Below are 26,177 nucleotides of genomic sequence, written 5' to 3'. Positions count from 1 at the left end.
GAAAAGCGCTCTTTCGAGTTATCATCGCTAAGAACTGTCTGTTATTCACCTTTACCAATGACTCTCCCAGTCATCCCAAGTGAGCAATTCAGCTAATGGCGTCTTTGGTGTAAGTGTAGGTAATAACATGATTTCGAGTGCAATTTGGTGTCAATAAGCACGAGTCACTTACGAGTCATCTACAGGCTCGCGTAATTTTTTTTGTCTTTGAAAGATATACAAGGGCTTATTATACCAAATTGCACGAGAAATCATGTTGTTACTTGTTAATAATGTACATGAAAAAAACATCACAGATAGTCAAGACACACGTAAGTTTTGGCAGTGCGCGCGCTATTTGTTATTCGCACTCGTGTTACAACTTTGCACTCTCGTTGCAACTTTGCACTTGTGTTACATGAGAATAGAATCATTTTCAGCCAATCAGACGCGCGTAATTTTTTCACGTACATTATCAATGGGATAACCCGCATGCGCATTTCCTTGGTAATTGGGTGCATCTAAACTGATTTATGCCGCAAGATGAGATTAAGTTCAGAACTGCCTAAGAACGACCTAAGAGTCAGTATTGCATGGCTAGTTGACTAAAAAAACAAAGCGTCGTTAGCTCACCTACTGTTTGTCATTGTGTCTCTGTCACAAGGCAGCTTCACTTGCACGAGTTTGAAGCATGGGTCGAATTTGTCCAAGCCAACAGCGATGAGTCGCTTCCGAGGACAAGCAGCTAAACAGGAGGGCTTGCTCTCCAATTGTAGGACACTAAGCAAATCTCCAGTCTTCACATGAAACATTTTTAAGCCATAACCTGTACCAACAGTTGAAGTAACAACAATTTCCTCAGCACTGATAAACTCACATCCAAAAGGAATCGCGTCGAATTTAATGGAACAGAGCGTGTTTCCTGTATCTGCACTGAGGACGAGTACATTCGTGATGAACGGCCAGTTTTCCAAAACTACAAAGTGCTCGTCAGGAGAGAAATTCCCGTAAAAAAATTTCAAATGCTCCTTTTCCCACAGAACCGATGTACCATCAGACAACCGAACAGAGCGACCGTCAGAGGATATCACCTGGAATTTACTGTTACATGCGACACATTCTCTTGAATCAGTGGAAATTGTAGACACTATGTCGCCACTAGACGTATCTATGATACTGACTTCAACTCTTTCTCTGACACATGCTACGTGTTCATCTGATACAGGAAAGATCTCTGATATCTTGTCTAAGCTGGACCAACCTCGGATGCATTTTGACAACTGACAATTCCACAGCTTGGGAGTGTTGTTGCTCGCTGTAATCACTATACCCTCTTTCACGGGTGCAAAATAAATAATATCCGTCTTCCCAAAGCTCTTCTTTGCCTTGAACTTTCCACTGGAAACGTCGAACGCCGTAATAGTTGGCACATCAGAATCATTCACAACATAAACAGTCTCACCGTTCAAGGAAATTGCAATGCTCGTTGATGACGTATTCATAGGTCTAGATGCAAGCTGAGAGATTTCCCTCTCTTTGTTTGCATTCAATATTTCAATTACGGACGATTTCGAAAAATCGTTTCTAACCACCAAGAGTGTATCTAGTACAAATTCTGCTGGCGGGGGTGTTTTACGAGGAAAACATGAAAAAGGGTCTCCTAACAGAAAACCGCAGACACTAGGTGAATCGCATCTCCTGGCCAGATCAGGGAAACCTTTCTCCGCAAAGAGATCTACCCAAGAGGTGTTCGTGTTCTCCTTTTTATCAATATGGAAACAATATTCTTGCGAAAAATAAGATTTAGAAACATGCAAGCAAAATAGATATTTATAATCGGGAGATAACTTTATCATTCCGCAAACTTTAGAGGTGGCTGTTTCAGCTAGAGTTTGAAAGTCATCTTCCACATCAACTAAGCAAATTGAACCGCTTGAAGTGGAAATTGCAAGCAGCCTTCCATCTCGAGACCATGCAAATGACAAGACAACTTCGGATCTAGTGGTGCGAGCAATTTCTGAACCATCTTCTAGACTCCACAAAACAATACATTTAGCATCAGCATTACAACTAGTCAGCATCTCTCTCCTATCCCCAGATATCGAACAAATGGTGAAACGGCAATCGCTCTCGGGAAAGAGTGGTTTCAGTTCTCCGTCAAGGGTGTAAGCAAGGCTAAGAATTCCCGGTAAGACGAATTCCTTTGTAGGATGGAAAACAACAGAGCGGTAATAGGAGAGTGGATACTTTCTCCCTCTCGACCTCCGGAAATCTTTCATCACCTTTGCCGGACGCTGCCATAGCATCTTAGCGGTGTGAAGGGACCAAAGCTGAATGGTACCGTTGGAACATTCGCTCACCAAATAGTCCAACTGTGGTGAAACATCGAAACAAGCAACTCGGGATGAACATTGAAAACGGACCTGAACAACCTCTTGATGTCTTTCCTCGTGTAAATATCTCATGTGTGGTATTTCTGGATATTTCGTCTCCAAGAGGTTTAACGCTTCAGAAGAGAGGTCAAAACCTCCTTTATTCAATACATTTTGCAGGATCAAGTAGGGAAGTTTTGTCAAATCTTCAATGTGCCTCCTTAATAAAAATAGCAGAGTTTCAAGGGAACACTGAGTCTTTAAATCCAACGTTCCAAGCCAGCCTTGCTTCTGAACATAAATGATATCTTCAGACGCCGCCGTATTACTGACACACAGTTTTGCATACACCAGCTCTAAGTCTAAAATATACTTCCGCACAATTTCCTCAAGGTGGTACGCTATGGTATTTGCTTCCAAAGCTAATATCTTGTGTTGAACACAATGTTGAAGGGCGTACTTTTTCCTATCATTGAGTTGCCCGACAACACCTTTACGCTTCACCTCGTCGACGTCTTCTGCACAAAGTCTAGAAAGGATACGATGGCCTTCCTTTTCCTCCACAGAAAAGTCGTGTTTGCCATAGGTCGCCTTGTCGGTCAACCAGTCTCTAACTGACTTGTGAAAGAAGTAAATGCGGCTATTTCGTATGGGCAGCAAAGCTGATATGGACGAGATTGCTTTACTTAATCTTCGGCTATCCGCTAAAGAAACGGTACCCAAGAACATCAATTCGGCAACAAAACCTAGCAACAAAGGCTCTCTCGCAGCGACCAGAGCACTCAGGAACGTCAAAAACTCTTCCTCTTTAATGCTCAGTTCATTGCGAAGTTCATTCTCTAGACGTTTAAAGTAGGTGTGGTAAACTGTCGAAATACCAGAGGGTAAGGAGCTATCAAGCAAGCATGGATCGAGAGGAAAAACATTTTCTTTTAGGAAATCTACCAGCAAATGAGCATGTAAAATGAGACCCTCGGATTTTCTAACCAGTTCATCTACAACGATTTCTTGGTGTTCTTTTTTAATTACATGACTCAGCTTTCTCTCAAACAACAGTCTTATATCCCTCACGTTATCCTCATCGTTTGGTTCAAGCTGAAGAGGGTTAAACAAATTTAGACTATCTGCGATGTTCATTTCTGGCCGAGTTGTCACAAGAAATCGAATCCAATTTGGCAGCTTATGGAAGTGATTAGAAATAACATCAAGCAGTTCACTTCGTCCCTGGTATTCACTTTCATCCACTCCATCTATCACCATGAGAATATTTTTCCTTGGAGACGCCATTTTTAACTTTATGAGGGGTTCCTCAAACAGCAACTGAAACAGGTCCTGGACTTCCATATCGTTGAGCTCCACGCCCAGATTTCTTGAAAGAGTCTCCACAAGAACATTCTTGTAAGGGGGCAGACAATCAGATAGTTGGCAAGCTAAAGACTGAAGCATTATCTTGGGATTCCTGTGGCGTGCTTTATCGTGCTGGCAAAAGTGGCTCCCTAATAATCTTCCTGCTTCTTGCATTCTTTTGCACAAAACTGCGGCGATAACGGATTTCCCCATTCCTGCATTTCCGGTGATCACCATCACACGATTTTTCGAACTTTCACCGACCAGCCAGTTCTCTACTTTCTCTAGAATCGTTATACGAGTTCCTTCTTGATACCTCTCGGTATGATAAACGACATCTTTGTGGGTGTCGATCCGTGCAAGTTTCTTAAGAATTTCTCTCTCTCTGCTGTTGTTCTTCTGGTCTTCCACCCTTTCTGCTGCATGTTTGAGTTGTTGTAAGGTTTTGTGATACTCCTTTTGGGTTCTTAACATCTCTTCAACCATCGTTTTCGTTGAATGAATACCGTTTATGTCTTCATCGCGCATCTGATGAACAGGTAATTTTGCAAGAGCTCGCTGTGTGTTGATCTGGGTGCGATGTAATTCTTCCAGTTTGAACATCGTGTCCTCAAGCACCATGTGGTCCTCACGCTGAGCCTCACGAACTTCAAAAATACTTTGCTGAGATTTGGTCTGAGAATGCTGTATCTCCATCAGCTTTGACTTCATATCCTCTTCATTTTCAGTCCATTCAAGCAACAGGTCAAGATAATCTTTTTCTCCACTGTTTTCTGCCTTCAATCGATCGATCTCTATCTGATCCAAACCAAGAGCAACTAGAACGGCACTAATTTTCTGCCACAGAGAGGAGAAAGTGGGCGTGTCAATGCTGGTGCTGGTGACGTGACCATACAACTCGTTACGGAAGAACTTCACACGAGCGAGATTTGCCTCAAGAGAGTTATCACTCGGAGATGGTTTTGCATGCCATCCTGAAAGAGGAGAGGACAGTTTGCAAATGTTGGTAAGAAGAAGAAATAGGAGAGTGATATCAAACGTATTTGAGTCTGGTGTTGCTCCACCAGGTGGGAACAGTTTGTCCCACTGGGCTGCACGCAGAACCTTTTTCTTCAAGAGAGTTTTTAGGGTTGAGTAGTTGGCATTGAGATTAGCAGAAAGATTGGCCGGAGGGTGATAGCCATCAAAAATGGTCCTCAACACTGCTGTTCCACCATCAATGAGAAGTCTGCTAAGCTTGGCTCCATTTGCCTTCTCGACAGAGCTGGCCAGGGTTGAAGGTGCACATACTGCCATAGAGTTCTGAAGGGCTATGCACCTGAGTGAGGGAGCAAGATTCATGCAGTTTGTTCAATTTATAAGGCTTAAATGCATCCAGTGTAACTTAGTATAATGTCATTTCGGAAGGATTTCACAATCAGCACCGAGATTAGACAATATGTAAGGTGAACCTCAACATTTATTTTGTTTGTTACTTCTACTGTTACTTTTGTTTTCCTTCTCATGGGGATATAGTTCCATTGTTTGGTAGGTGTCTCCATATAATGGTAACAGGACCGAGTGTAGTCCAATTCGGTCTGTGATCATACGAGTGATTTACAAAATCGGACGACCGCGAAGCGGGCGTCTGATTTCTTAATGACGAGTATGATTACAAAACGAATTGGACGACATGAAGTCCTGTTACCAATTAATCAAAATTATGACAAAATTTAAGAAGGAACTAGACATCGGTTATACGTTTTCATAAAGACAAACAACAGTTAACTCGGAGAAATGCGAGCCAACAGCGCGCGCACATGACGCGTTCTATCCACTTACACGAGCATAACTTGTTAATTTTCCCTTTAACTGTCCTATTACACTGTCCAATTACAAGCACGATGCTTACACTGTCCTATTAGTGCTCAATTCGGGCTGGTGACGACCAATCACGTTAGAGAAGTTTTTTATAGTTTTGATTATGCTGCTTATAAATAGAGTCAACTAATGTTGCGGCTTTACTTACCCAAAGGATCAGTTATAATCCACAGTCCTTGGTGGATTTTGTGCCTCTTTATCAGTAAACACCTCTTGAACTCTTTATTCCCTAACAGTGGCATTCATATTCTGTTAGCATTTCCTCTGATACTGACAAAGAGAATTTGTTTGACAATCAGGAGTCTCCCCAATTGATCATTTCCTTTGTTCTCATTAGCTTTATATTTAATTCAAGGGTGATAATGTGGGGAGAAATTAGAAGCCAGTCAATCTTTGGGGTTAACCCTTTTTTAACTTCCAAGATCTGATTGTTAATTCTCACCTCTAGTGGCTAGGCATTTCTTTGTAAATTAGTTATGACAATTTGGGATTAGATCAAGATACTTACATCTACCTGATAATTTTTAGTCTTCTCATTACCAGTTTACAGGAAAATTGTATGGATATGGTAAAGAGAAATTACATACTAATCATTCCTGAGAGTTAAAGGGTTAAAGAGCTAATTTTAATTGAGTGTGAAATTTTTCTCAAATCAAGAAGCTGATCTAAATCCTACCTCAGCCCTGTTACATTCACTACTAAAATCGGCAAACTAACTAAAATCAAATAACACCTTACCTCTGTCTAACAAGAAGCCTAAGGTGTCAAATGTCAGCTGTGTGCTGTTTCTCAATCCCCTTGCAACTAGTTGAAAATAGAAGAAAGAGAAATTCAATGTTCAAGTCATAAAATTGATTAAATTCATCATCTTTCAGCCCCTCTGTAGTATTTGAAACTTAACCCAATTTTCCTTTGCATGCTGTAGTACAGCATACAGTGTATAAACAGTCTGATACATGATTCATATGAATCATGTCTGCATGCAGAGCAAGGGCTGATCATGAGCAAAAACTGGCCAGTTTTACTTGGAAGAGTTCCTCCATACAGAGTACTGAGAAAACCTGTTTGGTTATGTGATCATAATGATTGCTAGTCTCACCCAGTGAAGGTACACTTAAAAGAAGACTGTAGAGGTGTTGCCAAATTGAATGATGGTGAGGCCAAGAGGGCTAGAGCACTACCTCCCTGAGGGTTTATTACTACATGTCCCTTAGATGTACCCTTAATTAGATGTTTTCATAGTTTTGTGGTCCTTATTCACAGATTATGGTTGAAAAATGAATTTAAGACAAATTGGAAACTGAAAACTTACAGACAAATATATCAAAACTTTTGAAAAGTTTTAAGCTAAGAAAAATTTTATCCACAACATATTATCCAATACACCATAGGACCAAGCTGTTAGACCATGAAATGCAGAGACACTAACAGTTCATTTTTCAACCCAACCACCAATAACTCAATCGTCAATTAACCCTTTAACTCCCCTGAGTGACCAAGACAGCATTTCTCCTTGCAATATCAATACAACATCAAAAAGAAAAGTGATAAGAATAAGGAAAAATATCAATTATCATAAGAAATGTGTAGCAGACAGTAAGGAGAATTACACATGAGATCTTGGGAGTGAAAGAGTTAATCCGATCACATTCTATGTGATCCTCATAAGATACCCTTTGTCACTTTCTCAACTATTGAACAATAGAAATTGTTTCGGGAATACTAGTAATTCATTCAATGGAATAGTCATGAAAATCAATAAGCTCCCTTAACAAAAAAACTGCAATGGGCTGCAAATGGGAACTAATATTGGAGGAAAAAGAAGCACCATTATTGATTTGTGATCAAAACCTAAACAATTGCTGTCAGGGTTTGACTGAGCTTTCTGGGCACCACTGTCTGTTCATGCAGATCTAGCATTGTAACAAGATTCTAGTTGAAGTTCTTCTCATATCACCATCAATATGGCTACATCCATGGAAAAACTTTGAAACTGATTCTTAACCCTTTAACTCCCAGATAAAATTTGTAATTCTCCTTACTGTCAACCGTACAATTCTTATGATGTTAGGCAGAGAATTTAGTATTGGATCAACTTATCATCCCCAAAATGATATTTTTCTTTATTCTCATCACTTATCTGGTTGATATTATATTGGTTCTGTAGGGAGAAATTCTGTCTTGGTCACTCATGGGGTTAAAGGATAAACAGACATAAGTTACAACTTTTGACTCCCAGGTTCTCTCTTGAGTTCTCTATGCAACAATCCGAATGAAGCTGTAATCTTGCTGCAGCTTTGAAAGGTTGCACAATAATGTAAGTATCAAGCCAAATGACTGCTTTGCCTTTACTACCGGAGCCTGTAAAACTTTATCAAACAGGAACACAGTCCAATATTCTGGGGCGTAACTGAGATTTTTTAAAGAGGGGGTCACACTCTATCAAAGAGAGGGTATTTACCTGTTTTCGCAACCTAAATATTGTAAGTTGTTTACTTTAAAAAAAGCATACAGGAGAGGGGGGGGAGGGGGGGGGAGGGGGAGTCAACCAAACCCTCCATATATGCAGGTTTCCCTTCCCCCAAAGAGGATTGTTGATAGAATTTTCCCTTGAACCTCTATCCCAGAACATCTTTATGAATATTCTCCCCACTTTCTTTCATTCTTTTACTATAAAAATGACAAGGAGAATTTGTTTAACAATCAATCGCTTTTTTAGTCGATGATTATTACCTCTATTCTCATGACTTCAAAGTTTAATTCCAGAACTTCTTAATGCATATTCTCCACACTCTTTGTTATACATTTCCTATGAGAATGACAAGGAGAATTTGTAAATCAATCACGAGCTTTTTTTGGTTGAATGAATGTTTGATTTAGCATGAATATTGTAAGGAAAAATTAGATGCTGGTCCATCTTAAAGATTAAGGATTTCAAGGTGAGGCCACTTAAATCTTGCAAATAAGACAACTGCAGGGTTTCCCTGTCCAAATAGGATCAATCTTCTGGCCCTGGCCCTATAGCTAGGGGTGACTAATTTGAGTATAATTACAAACAGTGATCATAGTTGCATACATTCTCTTTTTAAATGAATTTATGCTGTTGTGGTTTAAATAACTCCAGTCCAAAAAATTTACTAATTACACCCCTCTCTTAGCCTGCTAGGCATTGGAATGGATTCAGACAAATCTTCTACCATTTCACGGACTGTAGGACAGTTTTACCAGTATTGAGGAGTGCAGTATACACTGTAACTGATCATTAGCTCAAAAGTTTTGAAAAGGAAAGATGTAATACATCCTAATAAGAAACTTAACTTCAGAGCTGAAAAACTAAGAAGTCTACAACTTAACAAAGCGTTTGTTACACACTGATCAAAACTCCCCTTTTTCTTCCATTCGCTCATTTAAAGACCAAAAATGGAGTGCACAGATATATTAAAAATAACCTTTCAATAATTTTTCCATTTATTTTTTACATAATCTCCTTTGCAGCCGTTGTTTGATCTCGTCACGCAACGAACTTCCCTACCGTTCTTTACCGGTGGGAAGAAAGCGCGTTGCGTGACGAGACCAAACAACAGTCGCGAAGGAGACTACTATTTACAAAATTCAAAGGGAAATATTACATTTATCTAATGAGTGATTCCCCCTTTTTTTAATTCAACGGAAAATGTGACCATTTGTCCATAACAACGATAACACCAGGGTTTGATTTCGTATTGCGTCAATAAGTATTCTGGCATGCGGAATTTCTTAACACAAAATTTAGTATGAACTCCTTCTATGCATTGTGCTCGCATGATTACAGACTGTTTTGGTTTCTAATTAAAAAGATAATCCATATTAACCGTTACAACGGTCGATGAATATTTACTGCATTAAGATTTTTGCAATGATTAATAAGTTAGTTGATCATCTTGCCACCACGAGGGCATTATTTTCGCCAAAAATGCATGGCATCTGTAATGATTTTCCGCTTTCCGTCGCCTGCACTGGTAAGATACGACGCTTAGAAACAAGAAAAGCATAAAAAGGGAGCCTAGAGAAAGGATTAGCTGTGAAGCACTTTAAACGCGTCGGCGAAGGTGTTCACAAATTTACAAGTAAGGCACAAAATCTATGGAACGTAAAAACCGCAGATAAGTTTACCGCGGTTGAAAGACCCCTTGAGCGACAAACACTCCGAAAAATAGCTTCAGAACCAAAGAACAGGTACATACCTTTCCGCAAAATAACTTTTCCAAGCCAGTTTTTCTTCTCTCCAGTATGGCAATGATGTAACAGTTTTCGCGTGTAAATACAACTTTGCACTGTTTACATTAGAATAAAAGTCACAAATCTGCCCAAATAAGCGTGTCCCAGAAGCCCCAGCGAGTAAATTTAACTAGAGCAGTGGACTGTGGATTATTGCACGCACAGAGTAAATCACATTTCAATTAGTTGCAAAAGGGAATGCTTTGATCGGGTGTTATTGCTGAAACCAATGAAAGTTTTCTTTTTTCGTTTTCGGAAGTCTAAACACCACAAAAGACAGAGGCTTATTTTGGGACCAGACAGTTTATTAAATGTATAATAAATTATCCTACGTAAATAACACACTAGACTATTACATAACAAAGATATTGGACGAATAAACTAAACCAACGGTTCAGAAATCAAGAATCAATTACAAATGCGAATGAGATCAAGTTACAATCAAAACTGTCGATGGTGTTGGTGGGGGGAATACTAAAACTTTTTTAATTCTAGAAATAAACCTGTTGCTTGCTTGCTTGCAAGATTACCAATACCACGTGCACATATACCTAAGGGGTAATACTAAAGTAATTTCGCAATTAAAACGCGTTGGCGTGGCGAATAGCCATTGGCTCTACCCAAGTCTTATGACTTATATGCTGAACAAATTGCTCAGGCTTACTGAAAAAGGAGAGTACCTTATCGATGTCTAAATTCAGAGAGATTAATATTCACTATTCAAGGAAGACCGGGAAGCGCTGGAAACACATCATAGTTTGAATGTAGGAATGCATAAATTCAACTTATGTTTCCCCTTCCCCTTTGACTCGCGGGATAAGTGTGTTTTGTAGAGGCTGATACGGGTATATATAGTTTTTTTTGTTGGGGGGGGGGGGGGAGGCGCGGCGGCTGCAAGACCATTTTTTTCTTTTTGGGAGGGGGGGAAGCCTTTTGCGATAGAGGGACAGACTGCAGATATCTTACGCAAAATCATTGTCGGTAACATGCCCATACACCGGGGCGTTCTGTAGCTCGGTAGAATCAATATAGGGACTGGCGTATAAATGTCACTGGATTTGGGTATTTTGTCACAAGCCGCTGGGATAAAGTTTTATTGCCTAGTTACTTTAAGGTAATAATGAAAGAAAGTCATACTGCAGATTGTTTAAATTCTCAGTTTTTCCAGCGTAACGAAAGCCTTAATCACAATCTAACACATACGTCAACATTAGATATGAGCAGACCACGCTAAGGTATTTTGTTAGGTCAAGTTATCACGTTTACCGGGGAAGTGTCCAGTTCGATCAGTGCATAAAACATATGATATAAAAAGGTAAAAAATTCAGTCTTCTCTATAGCCCTCTAGTGAGGCAATAATGTTGAACCAGCTTACTTCAAAAGCGTAATGGGAACCCAAAATTTTACGCAGAGCTCGTTTTCATCCGACAAAACCTAATATGACCATCACCAATTAGCAACTGATGAAACCCCCAAAATAATTCGGAAACAAACTAAAGTTCAAGTCTGGCACGGTTAACAAACATTTATGCAATGAAATGATGGCAGGAGCAATTTACTTAATTCTTGCTAAGAACCTAAAACATCTAACGAAGCAATTACACTTTGACTTCGATTCGTACAAGTTATAGAATTTTCGACCTCCATTGAAAAAGGGGACCTAAGATGAACGTATGTGGTACGGTAAATTGCAAAATCATTGACCCAGAGTACAAGATTCAAAGGTTAGAATAAAACCTCAAACAAAGCAAATAATTCTGTAACAATCCTTGGAGCATCCTAATGACACATCCTAATGACAACTACAATGTTTAACTAGCATCTGTTTCGGTCACCGTGAAAGCTACTCCTCTAAAATAGAGTCTCTACTGATACATCAGTCAAACCAGTCGGTTCTATGGTTTGTAGGATACCGTAAATCCAAATAAAGGAAAGAGGTTCCCAAACTTGTGTACAGCAGTAGCACCCTGTGATACCTGGTTACTTCGCGCACAAATCACAATCATATAAATAAGAACTCGCCAAATTAAAAAATCTGATGATGGCTTTAAATTACAAATAACTATAGATTAAAGACTCACTAAAGATATGTATTCTTAAACTCATGGACAATTCATACCGACATACGTTTTCACAGTTTTATATATAAAAAAAAAGGATTTAAACGACGCAAATGTATAAAAAAAAAAATACGCGATTACAAATCACGAACTTTAAAAAGTAAGCTTTAGTTTCTTAATCTGGGGGTTGTCTTCAAATAATTATAACAATCTGTTCTGAACGGTTGCGCCGTCTTCTTTAAACTCTAATCGGAAAAATCTCGAATTTAGTCTCAAAACTGTAATTTAGTTTTACAGCGAGAAAAACTAGTCATTGACTAGTTACACTAAACTTCTTTCTTGAGTGACTAATAATCGATAACAATACTTAATGATGAACACAAAAATATTACGGGCTTCTGATTGGCTGAAAATGAGTGCATTCTCATGTAACACGAGTGCAAAGTTGTAACACGAGTGTAAATTACATATACCGCGCAAACGCTTTCAGAATTTTTTCTGTCCTGACTTTCTGTGATGTTTTGTCACCTACATTATTAGCAAGTAATAACATGATTTCTCTTGCAATTTGGTGTAGTAAGCATTTGTAAATTATTCAAAGACTACGGGCTCATGCAATTTTGTTGTCTTTGAAAAATTTACTCATGCTTATTTGGACCAAATCGCAGTCGAAATCATGTTATCACCTATACTAATTTCACTGTGACAGCGATGTTGAAAAAGCTTCCAGATAAAAAAAAGCGGACACCCCTTGAAATATAGGTAGAAACAACAACTATAGACATAACAAAACTAAAGAATAGGACTGACTAGTCCATTTGCCCCTCCAGCGCCTGGTAGGGCTGTTCGTAAATTATCTGGTATGGTGTGTGTCCGTGAAAGCAAGAGGAAGACATTTCTCTCCGTATGGCTCCTGATTTACTGTGCGCTCGTCTCTCGTTTTTAACGCTGACCAAGCAGTACCAACTGCCCGGAGGGCTCCCACGACAGAGTCTGCAATTCATCCATCACTTCACTGAAGAACAAAAATATGCCAAGAATAACAATGAGTGAGTAAACTAGGTCATCTTACAATAATGAAACCTAAAAAGAAGGGGCTTGGAGTACCCTCGCCATACATTTGGTAAATTCAAAGCTTGTAAAGAAAAAAAACAGACTTGAGGGCATAAGATAATGCATGATAGAAATGATTCAAAGAGCGAACACACCAACGCTCTTAACATTTTCTTCAAAGTCCAGCCACCATCATTTATAGCAAGCACCCGCTCGCTAAGTTCTGTTTCTTATCCAGAATGTTTTATCATAGTGAGAAATTTCGAAAATCTGACGCAGACAAGAGCTCTTTTTTTAGCCCCCTCTCTTACTACTGACCTCTTATTCATACAGCTGCTTCTTTGGTACCCTGCAACAAATTTAAAGATATCAGTTGCAGCAGATGAATATATTTATTTTCGCTTACGTTACTCTCACTGCCCACGCATCAAAATGCTTTCATTAAAAAGGAATTTGATACAATAAGCCTTCCTTACTAAGTGAATTATGATTGGATTTCTGAAGGAAAACTATTCCCAGTTTTGAGTCTAAGTATCATTGTCCTTGATTCAGAACCACCACTAGTGCGGTGAAGAGAATAAACACAGTCTGCAAATGTTTACATAATTTTCAGGAAACAAATATCATATTAAGATACGCTTCCTCTTTTGGTCTTCAGTGGTGAGCGGTTTTGGTTTCACACTAATAACGATTTGGGTTTACTTGAAAGTGATAAGGAAAACTAACTCTTCTTCTATTCGTAACTCCGAGGATCACCCAGCCACGACAGTTGCACGTACATATGCGACAGCAGGCTCCATCCTTTCGGAGTTGTCGAGAAACAAAGTACTAAGCATTTCCTTTTCTAAGTGTTTCGTTTACCAGGCTTTTAGGAGAAGGTATGAAAGATCGACGAATGCAAGTAACCACCCAACTTTTATAAGCAGGAAAAGTAATTAATTATCTTCAACATCAAACTTACATTTTGTTCTTCTTATCTTCTTCACTTGGAAGGTTGTTTACCAGGATAATTCTGAAATTTTTCTCAGAGCCTACGCTTACGTCAATTGCGATCGCATGGTTCAGCAGACAGGTTGCGAGACAATGCGTTCTGAACACCCTCTCCATCACACAGAGTAGGTCACCGCTCCTGATATTGAATAGACGAAGACCGAAATGCGGTAAGGTATCTTCGAAATCAATGACACATTCCTCATCACTGACGAACTTACAGTCAAAAAACGAAGCACCTCTACAGACAATGGAATGTTCTTTCCCGGAAGAGGCTTCGAGAACAAATACCTCCTGATCATCACAATCATTGCGTTTCGCCGAGAATAATACAAATTCCTCTTTTGGCGAGAACATTCCTGGGAGACTGTAGCCACACAACAGAGAATCGTTCCATTCCTTTTCCCAGATAATACCTTCACTATTCGACAGCTGAATGGATTTTCGGTCTGTGGACAGTACTTCGTATTTGCTGTTACATGCGATGGCCTCTCTCCCCAACGTTTCAATGGTTGATTCATATTGGTCACGAAAAAATGGGATGCGTGCCTTTACGCCTCTGCTTCTCGAATCCAGGATAATCACCTCTTTATCATAAGCCCCTACACATGCCACGTGATCTCTTGACAGGGGAATCACATCGGTAATGTTGCACACCCGTGACCAAGAACGGATACATCTAGACAACTCAAAATCCCACAGTTCGGGACAACCACAGTCTTTGGCGATAATTACGCCTTCCGCTACAGGCGTAAGGCACTCCCTTCTTGTCCTTCCAATCATCATTCTTGCTGTGAGGTTTTCCGATCGAACGTTCCAAGCCATTACTTCTCTTCCAGCTGGAACTTCGGAAATCACATAGAGAATCTCTCCATTTAGCGAAAACGCCATCTTTATGGCTCTAGATAAGTGTGGGTGATGTGCTGAATTGGTGAAGCTACTTATCTCATCCACACTGAACATTGCCACTGAACGACCTTTAGGAAAGCGCCTCAAGACAATTTCCTCAGAAAGGACAAAGACAAATGCTCGTTCTACAAGAAATGAGCGACCAAAGACGTTCTCATAGATACAACAAAGAGGATCTCCTAACAAAAATCCAGCTTTACTGGCAGTTTCATACTCCCAGGGTTTATATGAAACGTCACAAGAAACGCGAAGCGAAAATGTGTCTTGGTTGATACGTTTAACGCTCAGCCGATAAACGTCATGACGTCGTGCATGACTTTCGTGCCAACAGAAGAGGAACCGATGGTCAGGGGAGAACTTGATTATCCCACAAACGCTTGGAATGTTTATTTCTGCCAGTATTCTAAACTTGTTTATTGTGTCAATCAAACAAATCGAGCCCGACGTATGAGAAACTGCCAGCATCCTCCCATCAAGAGAACAAGCAAACGATAAAACATCTTCATCCCTGTGAATACTAGCAACCTGAGAACCATTTTCAAGACTCCACAATATAATACACTTGGCATCATCCGGAAAATTTGTTACAAACCGGACCTCGCCGTTTGCATTCAACAGTGAACAAACAGTGAATATGCAGTTACTTCTTGGAAAAAGTGGTTTCAGATCTCCATCAAACGAATAGGCTGAACTAAGGATTCCTGGTAGGACAACTTCCCTTGAAGGATGAAAAACAACCGAACGGTAGCACGAGAAGACATCAGAGGAAGGCGACGTTCGATACGTGAAATTGCCATGTGAATATTGTTTCTGTATTTTGCAAGGACGTCTCCATTCTAATTTGCCGGTGCGAAGCGACCACAGATAAAGCATGTCATCTTTACACTCACACACCATGTAGTCAGACTGCGGCGACACATCAAAACAGACCACTGCAGCTGAACATGGAAAAACGGCTTTGGGAGCCTCCTCATGAACATCCTTGTATATGAACTCCATGAAAGTAATATTGTGAAATTTCTTACTCAGAAGACTTGATGCCTGGGAAGAAAGTCTCGCTTCTCCCTCATTCAACACGGTTTGCAGAAATGCACGAGGATCTTTAAAACTTTCGTGGTGTTTTCTCAACAAAAGCAATAAGTCATCCAAGAGAGTTTTACTTTCTTCAGGGAGCACTGACAAAATGTCCTGTTTCTGACAGCGTACAATGTCGTCGGCTGCCGTTGCGTGATCCACACAGAGTTTAGCGTAAACGAGTTCCAAGTCCAAGACAAACAACCTCACCAATTCTTTACTATTCGGTGACCTTGCATCCTCAAGCATGTGTGTGACACCGTGTTGTAGGGAATATGTTTCAGTGTCGCAAAATTTTCGATCAATAACACCACTATCCTTAATTTGATCGAGTTCCTCACGGCAAAGTTTAGAAAGGATACTATGACCTTCATTCAAATCTAATGCAAAGTCGTGCTGTCCATACGAGGAAGTAACGGTCAACCAGTCCTTGACTGATTTGTGGAAGAACTTGACCCTTTCATCCTCAACCAGCAGAAGAGTTGAAATGCAAGAAATTGCCCTTTTAACTTTCCGTTTACCAACTGATGTCCTGGTGTCCAACTGGAACAATTTTGCGACAAAAGCAACTGGTAATGGCTCTCTCGAAGCAGTAACTGCACTTAGGAAAGCAAAAAAATGCTCGTCCTTAATCTCCAGTTCCTTTACAAGTTCTTGCTCTAAACGTTTGAAATAGGACTCGTAAACGGATGAAATACCAGATGGCAAATCGTTCTCCAGCAGCTCTGTGGTAAGAACGGCCTCGATTTTGCCTACAAATTCAACTAAAAAGTAAGAAAATAACATTACTCCTTCTGACTTTTCCACAAGATAATTCAAAACATCCTCTTGGATTTCGAACTTCTCAAATTGGCTTAGACGCCTGTTAAGATAGTGACGGATGTCTTGTAAGTTCTCATTATCACTTGGTTCAAGCTGCAGAGGCTCCAAAACCCTAAGACTATCGGCGATGTTGATTTCAGGACGGGTTGTCACAAGAAATCGAAACCACGCTGGGAGTTTGCAAAAGTTATTAGCAATCACATCAACCAATTCGTTGCGGCCTTGGTATTCACTCTCGTCCAAGCCATCTATTACCATTAGGATGTTACTTCCTGGGTCTTTGACTTTAAAAAGAGGTTCCATGAGCAGCAATTCGAAGAGATCACTAACTTCCATGCTGTTTAGATCTCCCCCTATATTTCTTGACAGTACTTCCAGAATGGCACTCTTGTATTCTGGAATAATGTCAGACAGCTGACAAGCCAAAGACTGAAGCATCACTTTAGGATTCCTGCGGCGTGCCTTGCCATGTTGACAAAAATGGCTTCCAGATAGTCTGTTAGCTCTTAGCATTCTTTCGCAGACAACTGCAGAGATCACAGATTTTCCCATACCAGCCTGTCCGCTGATTACCAAAACACGATTCTCAGAGCTTCTGTCTTCCATCCAATCCTGCACCTTTGTCAAAATAGACAAACGAGTTCCTTCCTGATATCGTTCTGAATGATATTTGACATCTTTTCCTGTGTCAATCTTTGCGAGTGCTTTGAGAATTTCTTCCTCTTTGTCCCTTCTTCTACGATCCTCGACGGCTTGCCAAGTTTTGATAACTGTATTTTTCATTTCTTCCAGCTCCTTGGAGTCCTCAAGACGAGCCTGACGCAATTCGGCGATAGTTTGTGCTACCTCAGTCTGAGATTGTAAGATATCCTTCAGCTGCGACTTGGTATCCTCTTCACTTTTCGCCCATTCTCTTAATATTTCAATATAGTCTTCCTCTCCAGAGTGCTCTAGTTTTAATCTCTCTATGGCTACCTTATCCAAGCCAAGGGCAACAAGGACAGTACTTATATCCTGCCATAAAACAGAGAAAGTGGGCGTGTCAATAGCAGTAGTGGACACGTGACCATACAACTCATTGCGGAAGACCTTTACCCGAGCAAGGTTTGCCTCAAGGGAGTTGTCACTCGGAGATGGCATGGAATGCCACCCCGAGAGAGGAGGGGAAAGTCTGCAAATGTTGGTGAGAAGAAGAAACAAGAGAGTGATGTCAAACGTGTTTGAGTCTGGTGTTACTCCGCCAGATGGAAACAGTTTGTCCCACTGAGCTGCACGCAGGACCTTTTTCTTTAAGAGGGATTGAAGGGTTGAGTAGTTGGCATTGAGACTAGTAGAAAGATTAGCCGGTGGGTGATAGCCATCAAAAATGGTCCTCAGAACTGTTGTTCCACCATCAATGAGAAGTCTGCTGAGCTTAGCTCCATTTGTTTTCTCCATAGAGCTTGCTAGTGGCGAAACAGGAGCAGTTGCCATCTTGTCAGAAATTTGTTGAAGGTCAGTGATCTTCAAGAATATACTGTTGGGTAGAGAAAGAATAGAATCACTTGCTGTGTTAACGAAAATGTTAAGGATTCGGCAAACACAAAATTAACTACTTTGGCGGCTGATACTTTCCGACTTTTTTTTTTTAATCCCTTCTTTATCTTAAAAATTGTTCTGTAGATACCTTAAGTATTACATGCATAATGAGCGATTCTCCCAATGTTAAGGCTTTCATCTCACTTATGGATCTTGGTTCTATGTATGAGAAAGATGGACGGCCAACTCAAACAAAAATGAAAAATAACAAGCCTAATCCCACATCTGTGATGGCGCTAACATCCCAAACGTTTTGGTTTGCAAAATTTAAGACTTTTTCATAGTTTTCCCATAATTTTTTTTCTCAAAATGTTTCACTGATTTAAAAAGAGCTCAAAGTATGGTGAAAGTGTGCAATAATCTGTGACTGAGACTAAGGTTTAATTCATTTTAATTTCGCGAAATGTTTGTTTGAGATTTAGCACAAGTTTTCATTTTATCCAGCTCCTTAGGAACTTTACCAAGGATAGGAAAGGTTAAAGATAGTTGTATTTGATAGAGAATGCATACGACAACAACGAGAGTCTTAAGCTAAAGACCTCAGGATGCAAAAACTTTCATAAGCCTCTTTACAGAAAGCATTTGAATAATTGGATTTACAATTTCCCTTTTTTCCCCAATACACTTAATTGCAATAAAGCTGTCAAAGAAAAAGGCAAAAACAAAAGAGGAAAAAGAAAAATGGGAATTAATTAGCATATATTACTACCCCCTCAATTTTTTTTCCTAACAGCTGAACAATTGTCACACAGTTTTCAGTGAAAATCAAAGGGCTCTTGGAGCCAGCTCATTCATGTTATGGCTTAAGTTTGTATTGATTTCTTGGACCTGTGTAATACAGGTACAGTTGAATTCTGTTTATGTGAACTTTTAAGACTTCTGGAATAAATTTTGTTTCATTTTTGAGCAGTTGTGTGATGAGCAAAAATTGTGAATTTGTCGTAATGGGAATTGGAAAAAAGGTTGTGTGGGCTGGAGTTGGGATGGGCAGAGGTCATTAGGCAGACAGTGTCCTTTTTGTTGGTGTGTGCGCGTTTGTGGGGTGGAGGATGGGCTGGGTGGGCATAGTCAGGCATCAGATTTTGCTCTAGCAAAAAAATATCAGTAACCCTCATCCTTCACGATCATTTGCACTATTGTTAAATATTCCTTGCCCGTTCCTGATATCTTTTGTTTTTAACAAAACGTCCACAATCGTTCTTAATAGAATTTCAATCCTTCATATAGTCTGATTTTCACATATTAATATTTGCGTAGTCACCGAACAGATGAGAGATAAAACCACCGGTAAAGTAAACAAATGGCCACTCACGAAAGCAACGCATCGCTTTTCCTTATAAAAATTCGCCAGTTCCTCATGTAAGCCATCAACAACATGAGGCACATATGTGAAAATTAGTATGTATACACCCCTGAACGTTGAAAATTTATCAAGTCAAAGGAACATTTTTGGTCTCGGTCCGCATTTTTGTCCACAAAATTAACACATATCGGTTAAAAAGATGAAACGTAAGGACCACGTGCAAAGCTGTCAACTGTTTCTCGAAAAATTGCGTTTGTTAAATATTCAATAGTGACATCTCATGTAAGTCTTCATCTACATTTATTTAGTTGGTAAATTCTCCACAGACATCCCACCAACCAATTGGTATTGCTGTTTTTGTTCGAGCGAGCTTCAAGTCCAGACCGAAATATTGGAGCTCGAAAAAAAATTTAGTAAGACTATCTTGGCCGCTATGATTGATGCGTGGACTGTATGTTGAAGAGCTCCCGAGGACAAGCACAGTGATCGAGCAATGGTTACTTTATACCAAGTGAAGACGAACAGCTTACCAATATTGCTGCCCCTGATGCTACTTTGCATGGTCACAGCGTGTGTTGCAATGAACCCACAAGGGTCCCCTAGGTGTGGACATTTCAGCTTCTCGATTCAAGTTGCATTTTTAGAAGTTCGGAAGTGTGATTTGAGGTTATTATTTTTATTGAATCCTAAAGGCATTTTATTTCTTTCCATTGAGTTTCTGAGCTTCATCGAAATTAATTTTGACTTTCATTAGGTGGGGAGGGGCAGCGTGCAAGACTACTTCCGTGCACGATCCACAATGCAAGTTCCGTCCAAGGAATACAACTTCCGTCCACATCTGCTCCACCACAATACCTCATTCATTGCTTTCAGCATGAATGAGCTAAAAGCTAGCAAACTTTTTAAGAGTATCAGTTGTTGTTAAGAGATTTCAAGCGACTCGACTCCAAACAATTTCCAAAATCTTTGTGCTAATGAGTATGCCTTATGTTGTAAGTATGTACTGATTAATTCGAATTTTGATCTTTCGTTTATTATTTTTCCTATGACAACTGTAACTAGGTGTTTACATGTGTCTTCTGTAGCTGATCATTCTTGCTGGGCTAACAGCTTGCCAATAGCTTTATATCGTTCAGCAAAAGAGACTTATTGACGAAAAAAGGTATACCTGCAGCTCTGCATAATACAGGGTGAATGACACTGGCTTACCTAATTCGAATTCCATTTCTTGACTTAAATGTTCATCATTCAGCGTTTAGACAGTAGATTCACACAAAATCACTTCTGGAATCTTCTGGATTTCACACTTTGTGACCTGCATGACCAATGATATTTGCATTGAGCAATGGGAACATACTGATTGAAAATATATTCAAATTCCTGGCAGACATAAGAAGAATCCTTCCAAATTATAATTAAAAGTCACCGTATTTCCATTCCTAATTAAACCCTGAGGAGAAAGAGCACATAGCACATAGAAAATATAAACACTAATTTGACCCACTTCTGTAAAACATCTCAATATCTCCTCAACAAAAAATTTTAAAAACAACACACCAGTAACCTATCAAAATCTCTCCTCCCTTTTATTCGAGGATCAAAGGGGGTGCAAGAGATGTGTAATATTCTGGCTGAAGGTATGCATAGCTATACAATTCTCAGTTCCCCCCCCCTTATTATTCAGATATTCAGAGAGTGGATAAATTCATTCAATAGATGTATCACTACATCAGTAGACGTTTTGTCAACATCTAATCAAAATGCCCAAGTTGTTCCAAAGGACAGATCATGCTGGAGTCCATTTGCAAACACTTATAGGTTAGATGGTGATTTAACTAGTATATAGTATTGTCTACCCTTCAAGGACCTCGGGGGGGGGGGGGGGCACCTCAGACCTCTCAAACTCTTTAAGATAAAACCTGAAGGTAAAGCTTGTAAAAATATACACAATCCTTGTGAGTAAACATTCTTTGGTTTTAAAAACAACTAATTTTAATCCTTTAACTCCAAGATCTGATTTTTCATTCTACTCTCTAGCTGCTACACATATCCTTGTAAATTGGTTATGAGAATTTGGTGCTAGATCAAGACAACTTCTGCCTGATAAGTTTGAGTATTCTCATCAACTTTTTGCAGAATAGTGCATGGATATCATAGGGAAAATTTACATGTAAATCACTTCTGTGAGTTAAAGGGTTAGAGAGTTTCCACTTTCCTATCAAACAGCGATGGAGAAAAGCAAGGCTTAGAGCAGCAGGTTGCAATAGAGTTCAGTGTATCAAAAATTATTTTTTAGTTGCACATAAATAGCCACCATCAAGTTCCCTTCAAAACTTCACTCAAATGAGATACAGAATCTGCAGCTTTATCAACTACTGAAGAGGGCTCTGATCTGATTGGAGTATGTGAGTTGCCCCAACAAAAATTTGATTGAGGCATGTGGACAATGTGACAATATTACACACGGTTCTTATTTTAAAGCAGAAAAAACTATTTCATAACTACATTTTGAGCCTGATACAGACCCTAAGTTGAATAATTTACCACAATTGTGACTATTTGAGATATATCATGTACATGTAACAAAATACTTTAAGTCTCACCTCTTAACCCTTTAATTCCCACGATCTCTTTAGTAATTCTCCTTACTGTCTACCATACAGTTCTTGTGATGTTAGTTTGGAGAATTTGGTATTGGATCAACTAATAATCCCCTAATTGATATTCTTCTTTGTTCTCATCACTTGTCTGCTTTATATTGTATCGATTTTGTAAGGAGAAATTCTGTCTTGGTCACTCATGGGAGTTAAAAGGTTAATATATATAACTGGTCCACTGGGCTTAAAAAAAAATAACAATGGCAAAACAAGTAAAACAGAAAACTGGTTATTCTGCCACTTTTGATAAATTAAATGGTGAATTTACAAGTGCTGTTATTTCAAAATCAACCTCCAGACCAGCTTTCAGCAAGCTCTAAGAGAAATTGATAGATTAAAGCTCTAAATTTCTTTGAATTTGTGAGATATTACAATTTTTTTCATCAACTGTTATGTGTAAGACAAGTTATGCCATTTCATGCTGAAATTCTAGCCTGAGTAATAAATATGCATGTAATCAAAACCCCATCCTCGGGTTCAGTTTAAATCATCATGGTAAATAAATGAAATCAAACTCAAAAAGCTAACTGTTTGCCACCAGAAAGAGGCCATGCTCTGAAAGTCTGAAATCAGACAATATCTTTGATTCTGGATCATGTTCCCAGCCTCTAAAATTTGGTTTTACTTCATTCCAGTTCTTCTCCCTGGAGTCCCTGAACAGTGATGCACTGGCAATTGTATGAGTACTCACTTAATTTTAAGAGAAATTAGAGTTAAAGCAGCACATTTCCATGGGCACATTTCTCTAAAAAATATATATGTGTTGATTAGTCCAAATTGTATGAGATAAATCCTGCGATATTACTTGATAATAATATAAATGACTCTGTTTTCCTTCTTAAACATGCTTATTTTTTTGTCGTGGCTGACTGGCCCTGCTTACATTAACAAAGGGTAATTTGCTAAACAAAGACAACCCCATTTAACATGTCAGCACTCCATGTGATGCAGTAGGGCACTTTTTACTTTACTTAAATCTTTTGTCATGGCCCTATATATTGAGAAGCCAAAGATTGCTGCAGTTTGATATACTCATCTATGCTTCACTGGGATTTTTGGTCCTTGCATTTCACTCAAACTCTGGATTCGAATGTAGTTACTTATAATTCCTCATCTGTTTGCTATTTTTGCACTTTTTCATTAAATCTACCAGTTCCTTGATGATCAATGCCATCTAAACTTTCTGCCCTAAATCTTAACATTTTGCACCCAAGTTTTGTTTGATTCAAAATACATGTACAAGCTCTAATCTTGTCCCATACAAATATAAAAAATATAGCTGCATATAACATTTTCCCTATAACCCCACTGTTTTTTATTTCCAAATAACTGTATGCATATAATGAAGTATGGGGTTATGTGCTGATCAACATCCTCCCCCTCCCAGGCATTTGAGTGTAAGTGGATGGAGAATTTGAACCTTACTCAGGTGGGCTGGGGCATTCGAACTGGAAATGTAAGTTTTTCCAGTATAATACACATATTTTAATGGAGGGGTCTAAAGGATATGAGTCTCCTTTTGTAAGTGAATGGTTTAGAAAGACAATTTCCACATCATAGAATGATGCTTACAATTGAAAAACCCAACAGCAGCACCAAAATCTTAAACGTGACTTTGCTAAATTCTACAACATCTTTTGATCACACAAAGAATTGTTTTATATTGGGTGGGGCATTTGAATGCAATTTTGAAGGGAGTAGGAGAGGGAAATTTGAACGAACTAATCTTAAAAAGTTCAATGCCCATGGGCCTGTCCGGGTAGGGGAGGGGAAGCTGTAGTTTCAAATTGATCTACCCATTACATAGAAGTCTTGCCATATCATCTATGAATTTACTGATGCACCCATCCAGTTTGATTATTTAATTTAGCAGTATTATGCATCACGAGAACAATGACAAAAACAATAGATTGCCTTTGAACAGACTCTGGCTTTGTAATAGCATAGTTGTATGAGTTTTATTGGAAATCCAAAGACCTAAAATATGAACTCTTTTTAACAAAACTAGTAATCTTTCTCACTACTATCTATAAGCCTGCCTTTTGAAGATATTAATCTAGGACTATAAAGAAAATTCTTACAGGTTTGAAGATTCTCTCATATCACAGTGCTTTCCCTTGTTTTATGCATGACAGGTACAAGGAATTTTCAAACACATTAAGAGAAATCCTTTGTCTGTTGAATTTTCAAGAATTCCATGCAATTTAAGGCAGTAATAAGAGGTAATACAAGTGGTACCTGTTACCGCCTGAAAAAGAGAATACTGGTCATGATGAAATGTTATAAAAACAAGCTGTACAATAACAGAAGACCTTTTCAGGTGGTTTAGGGTAATTTTGGCAGCCATGAGGTTTCTTAGGTGATTCTTCAGAAAACTACTTTTTTCAAATGTTCCCTCGCAATGTCCGTTCAAGAAATACTCAATAAAAGTTAGGTCATTGTGTTTGTTTTAGAGATGATGGGCCAAACTTTCTCCATTTATGCCTGTACTAGCACTAATCATGCACATCATTGAATCAGTTCATGGTTGATCTTCCGGTAGCTGGAAGCAAGGGTTTTTAAAGTAACACTTGAAAAAAGACCCGTTAGAGAGAAAATAACAATCACTAATCACAATATTTAGGCCCAGATTATCCACAATATTGATTTATTTGCCCCAGAGGACAAATGACATCACATTAACTCGGCATTATGTAAAAGTTTCCGCCCTACCGAAAAGTAAAAACGTCTCCCGTTATTGATTTCAATCTGTGAGAACTCATTTGCGTTTGAAGCAGTTTACAAAACTGTAGCTAACACGAAAAAAAATTACACTGGAAAAAAAAAAGACAAGTCACAAAGAACTCCGCTATCGAGTTTTATCGATTTTCGATATTAATCGACTAGTGAGTATCGAAAATTATCGATTACAATCGACTTAATCGAGTATCAAAATTACTGATCTGTAACGTTTCGATTCAGAGGATATTCAGTTACACTTAGATCTAAGGCAAATAATTAAAGGAACATGCAAAAACCACCAGAACGTCGAGCAAAGCAAAGTTCTTTTCCGGCTAATGATTTTGAAGTTAAAGCTTATAATTTACAGCAGTTTAGCAATAGTCTTAATTTTTTCAGTTTTAAGTGGCCATTTCTCGAGAACGAAGACCATATCAATTTCGTTTTACTTACGGTCGAACGAAGCGTTGAAACATGTTTTCATCTTTCCCATTTAAAATAAATGGTTCGAAAGTCTTCGGTCTTCAATTTGGTTTAAGAGCGTAGCCATATGCATGCGAACACTTCATTAATTGGAATAACTTTCGTTCGCCTATTTCGGTGCCTGATCTCACATGATGTTCGCGGTACGGTTCGACCACGTGCCGCAGCCGAACCTAATTTTAGTAACGAAGTCTACAGATTGAATATTTATTGCATTACCATAGGTTTTTTAAAATCACCTTAAATGCATTTAAGCCGCAAGAAAGTTATTACTGCTCTAGACAAACCTGGCTGCTGCATGATGGCACTTTCCTTTCAAAACTTCAGCGAACAGTTGAAGAACAATAGTGCAATATATGGTTTAGAATACATGAAAGTCATATATTTGTAGTGCAATATGTTGTCCCAGAAGTCGCAGCGAAAAAAATTCTAGAATGGATTGGACCCGACACATTCTAAACAAACAACGCATCATTTTGTAGATATAAATAATCTATATTCGCAACCCAGTCAGAATATTTACAGATGGATATAGAACAAAAACAAAGCGTGCTTTTTACAAGAATGTATATTAACTCCGAAGAGCTTGCATAGCTAAAGCAAAATAAAAGTTCACTGGTAAAATTATTAATATAATTTTATGTTTATAATTTAATCAGCATTCAATTTGGAGCGCGGAATCCGAAGGTCTGAGGTTCAATTCCTCATGGGAACT

The 26,177-nt window shown here is 38.9% G+C and overlaps 2 protein-coding genes across 7 annotated transcripts in view; both read right to left on the bottom strand.

The window, feature by feature from the left end:
• The window catches only part of LOC113677703 (uncharacterized), a 12,134-nt gene extending 2,204 nt beyond the window's left edge, over nucleotides 1-9,930 (bottom strand). The window contains exons 1-5 of one of the 4 annotated variants that reach the window (XM_089188612.1): nucleotides 9,782-9,923; nucleotides 8,292-8,367; nucleotides 6,297-6,362; nucleotides 5,707-5,828; nucleotides 613-5,016 (exon numbers count right to left, since the gene is read on the bottom strand). In XM_089188612.1, the coding sequence (XP_089044738.1) occupies nucleotides 613-4,994 (4,382 nt within the window). In that variant the 5' untranslated portion in view covers nucleotides 4,995-5,016; nucleotides 5,707-5,828; nucleotides 6,297-6,362; nucleotides 8,292-8,367; nucleotides 9,782-9,923. Of the gene's footprint in view, nucleotides 1-612; nucleotides 5,017-5,706; nucleotides 5,829-6,296; nucleotides 6,363-8,291; nucleotides 8,368-9,781 lie in introns of all 4 variants that reach the window. The other 3 variants (XM_089188621.1, XM_089188618.1, XM_089188625.1) reach the window with 3 other exon arrangements.
• A 2,003-nt stretch (nucleotides 9,931-11,933) lies between these two features.
• LOC113677702 (uncharacterized) lies at nucleotides 11,934-25,820 on the bottom strand. Of its 3 annotated transcripts, none has more exons than XM_089188632.1 (5): nucleotides 25,750-25,820; nucleotides 20,814-20,919; nucleotides 13,890-18,239; nucleotides 13,247-13,277; nucleotides 11,934-12,890 (listed from the first exon to the last, which is right to left on the bottom strand). In XM_089188632.1, the coding sequence occupies exons 3-4, from the start codon at nucleotides 18,194-18,196 to the stop codon at nucleotides 13,250-13,252; spliced, it is 4,335 nt and encodes a 1,444-aa protein (XP_089044758.1). In that variant the 5' UTR covers nucleotides 18,197-18,239; nucleotides 20,814-20,919; nucleotides 25,750-25,820; the 3' UTR covers nucleotides 11,934-12,890; nucleotides 13,247-13,249. The 3 variants fall into 3 exon arrangements, with proteins under 3 accessions (XP_089044758.1, XP_089044759.1, XP_027050339.2); XM_089188633.1 differs by lacking the exon at nucleotides 25,750-25,820 and adding an exon at nucleotides 25,433-25,595; XM_027194538.2 differs by lacking the exon at nucleotides 20,814-20,919 and having other exon boundaries at nucleotides 25,750-25,815.
• Between the last annotated feature and the right edge of the window lie 357 nt (nucleotides 25,821-26,177).

Source organism: Pocillopora damicornis, chromosome 1 (genome assembly GCF_964200805.1).
Source record: "Pocillopora damicornis chromosome 1, jaPocDami1.2, whole genome shotgun sequence".
Classification (NCBI taxonomy): domain Eukaryota; kingdom Metazoa; phylum Cnidaria; class Anthozoa; order Scleractinia; family Pocilloporidae; genus Pocillopora; species Pocillopora damicornis.
This window is presented reverse-complemented; position numbering and strand designations above follow the sequence as displayed.

Coding starts and splice junctions, on each gene's coding strand:
- LOC113677702 (XM_089188632.1), bottom strand. CDS start 18,196: ATGGCAACTGCTCCTGTTTCGCCACTAGCAAGCTCTATGGAGAAAACA. Junction 13,278..13,889: donor GAAGATAAGAAGAACAAAAT/GTAAGTTTGATG, acceptor AATTTGTTGCAG/GGTACCAAAGAAGCAGCTGT.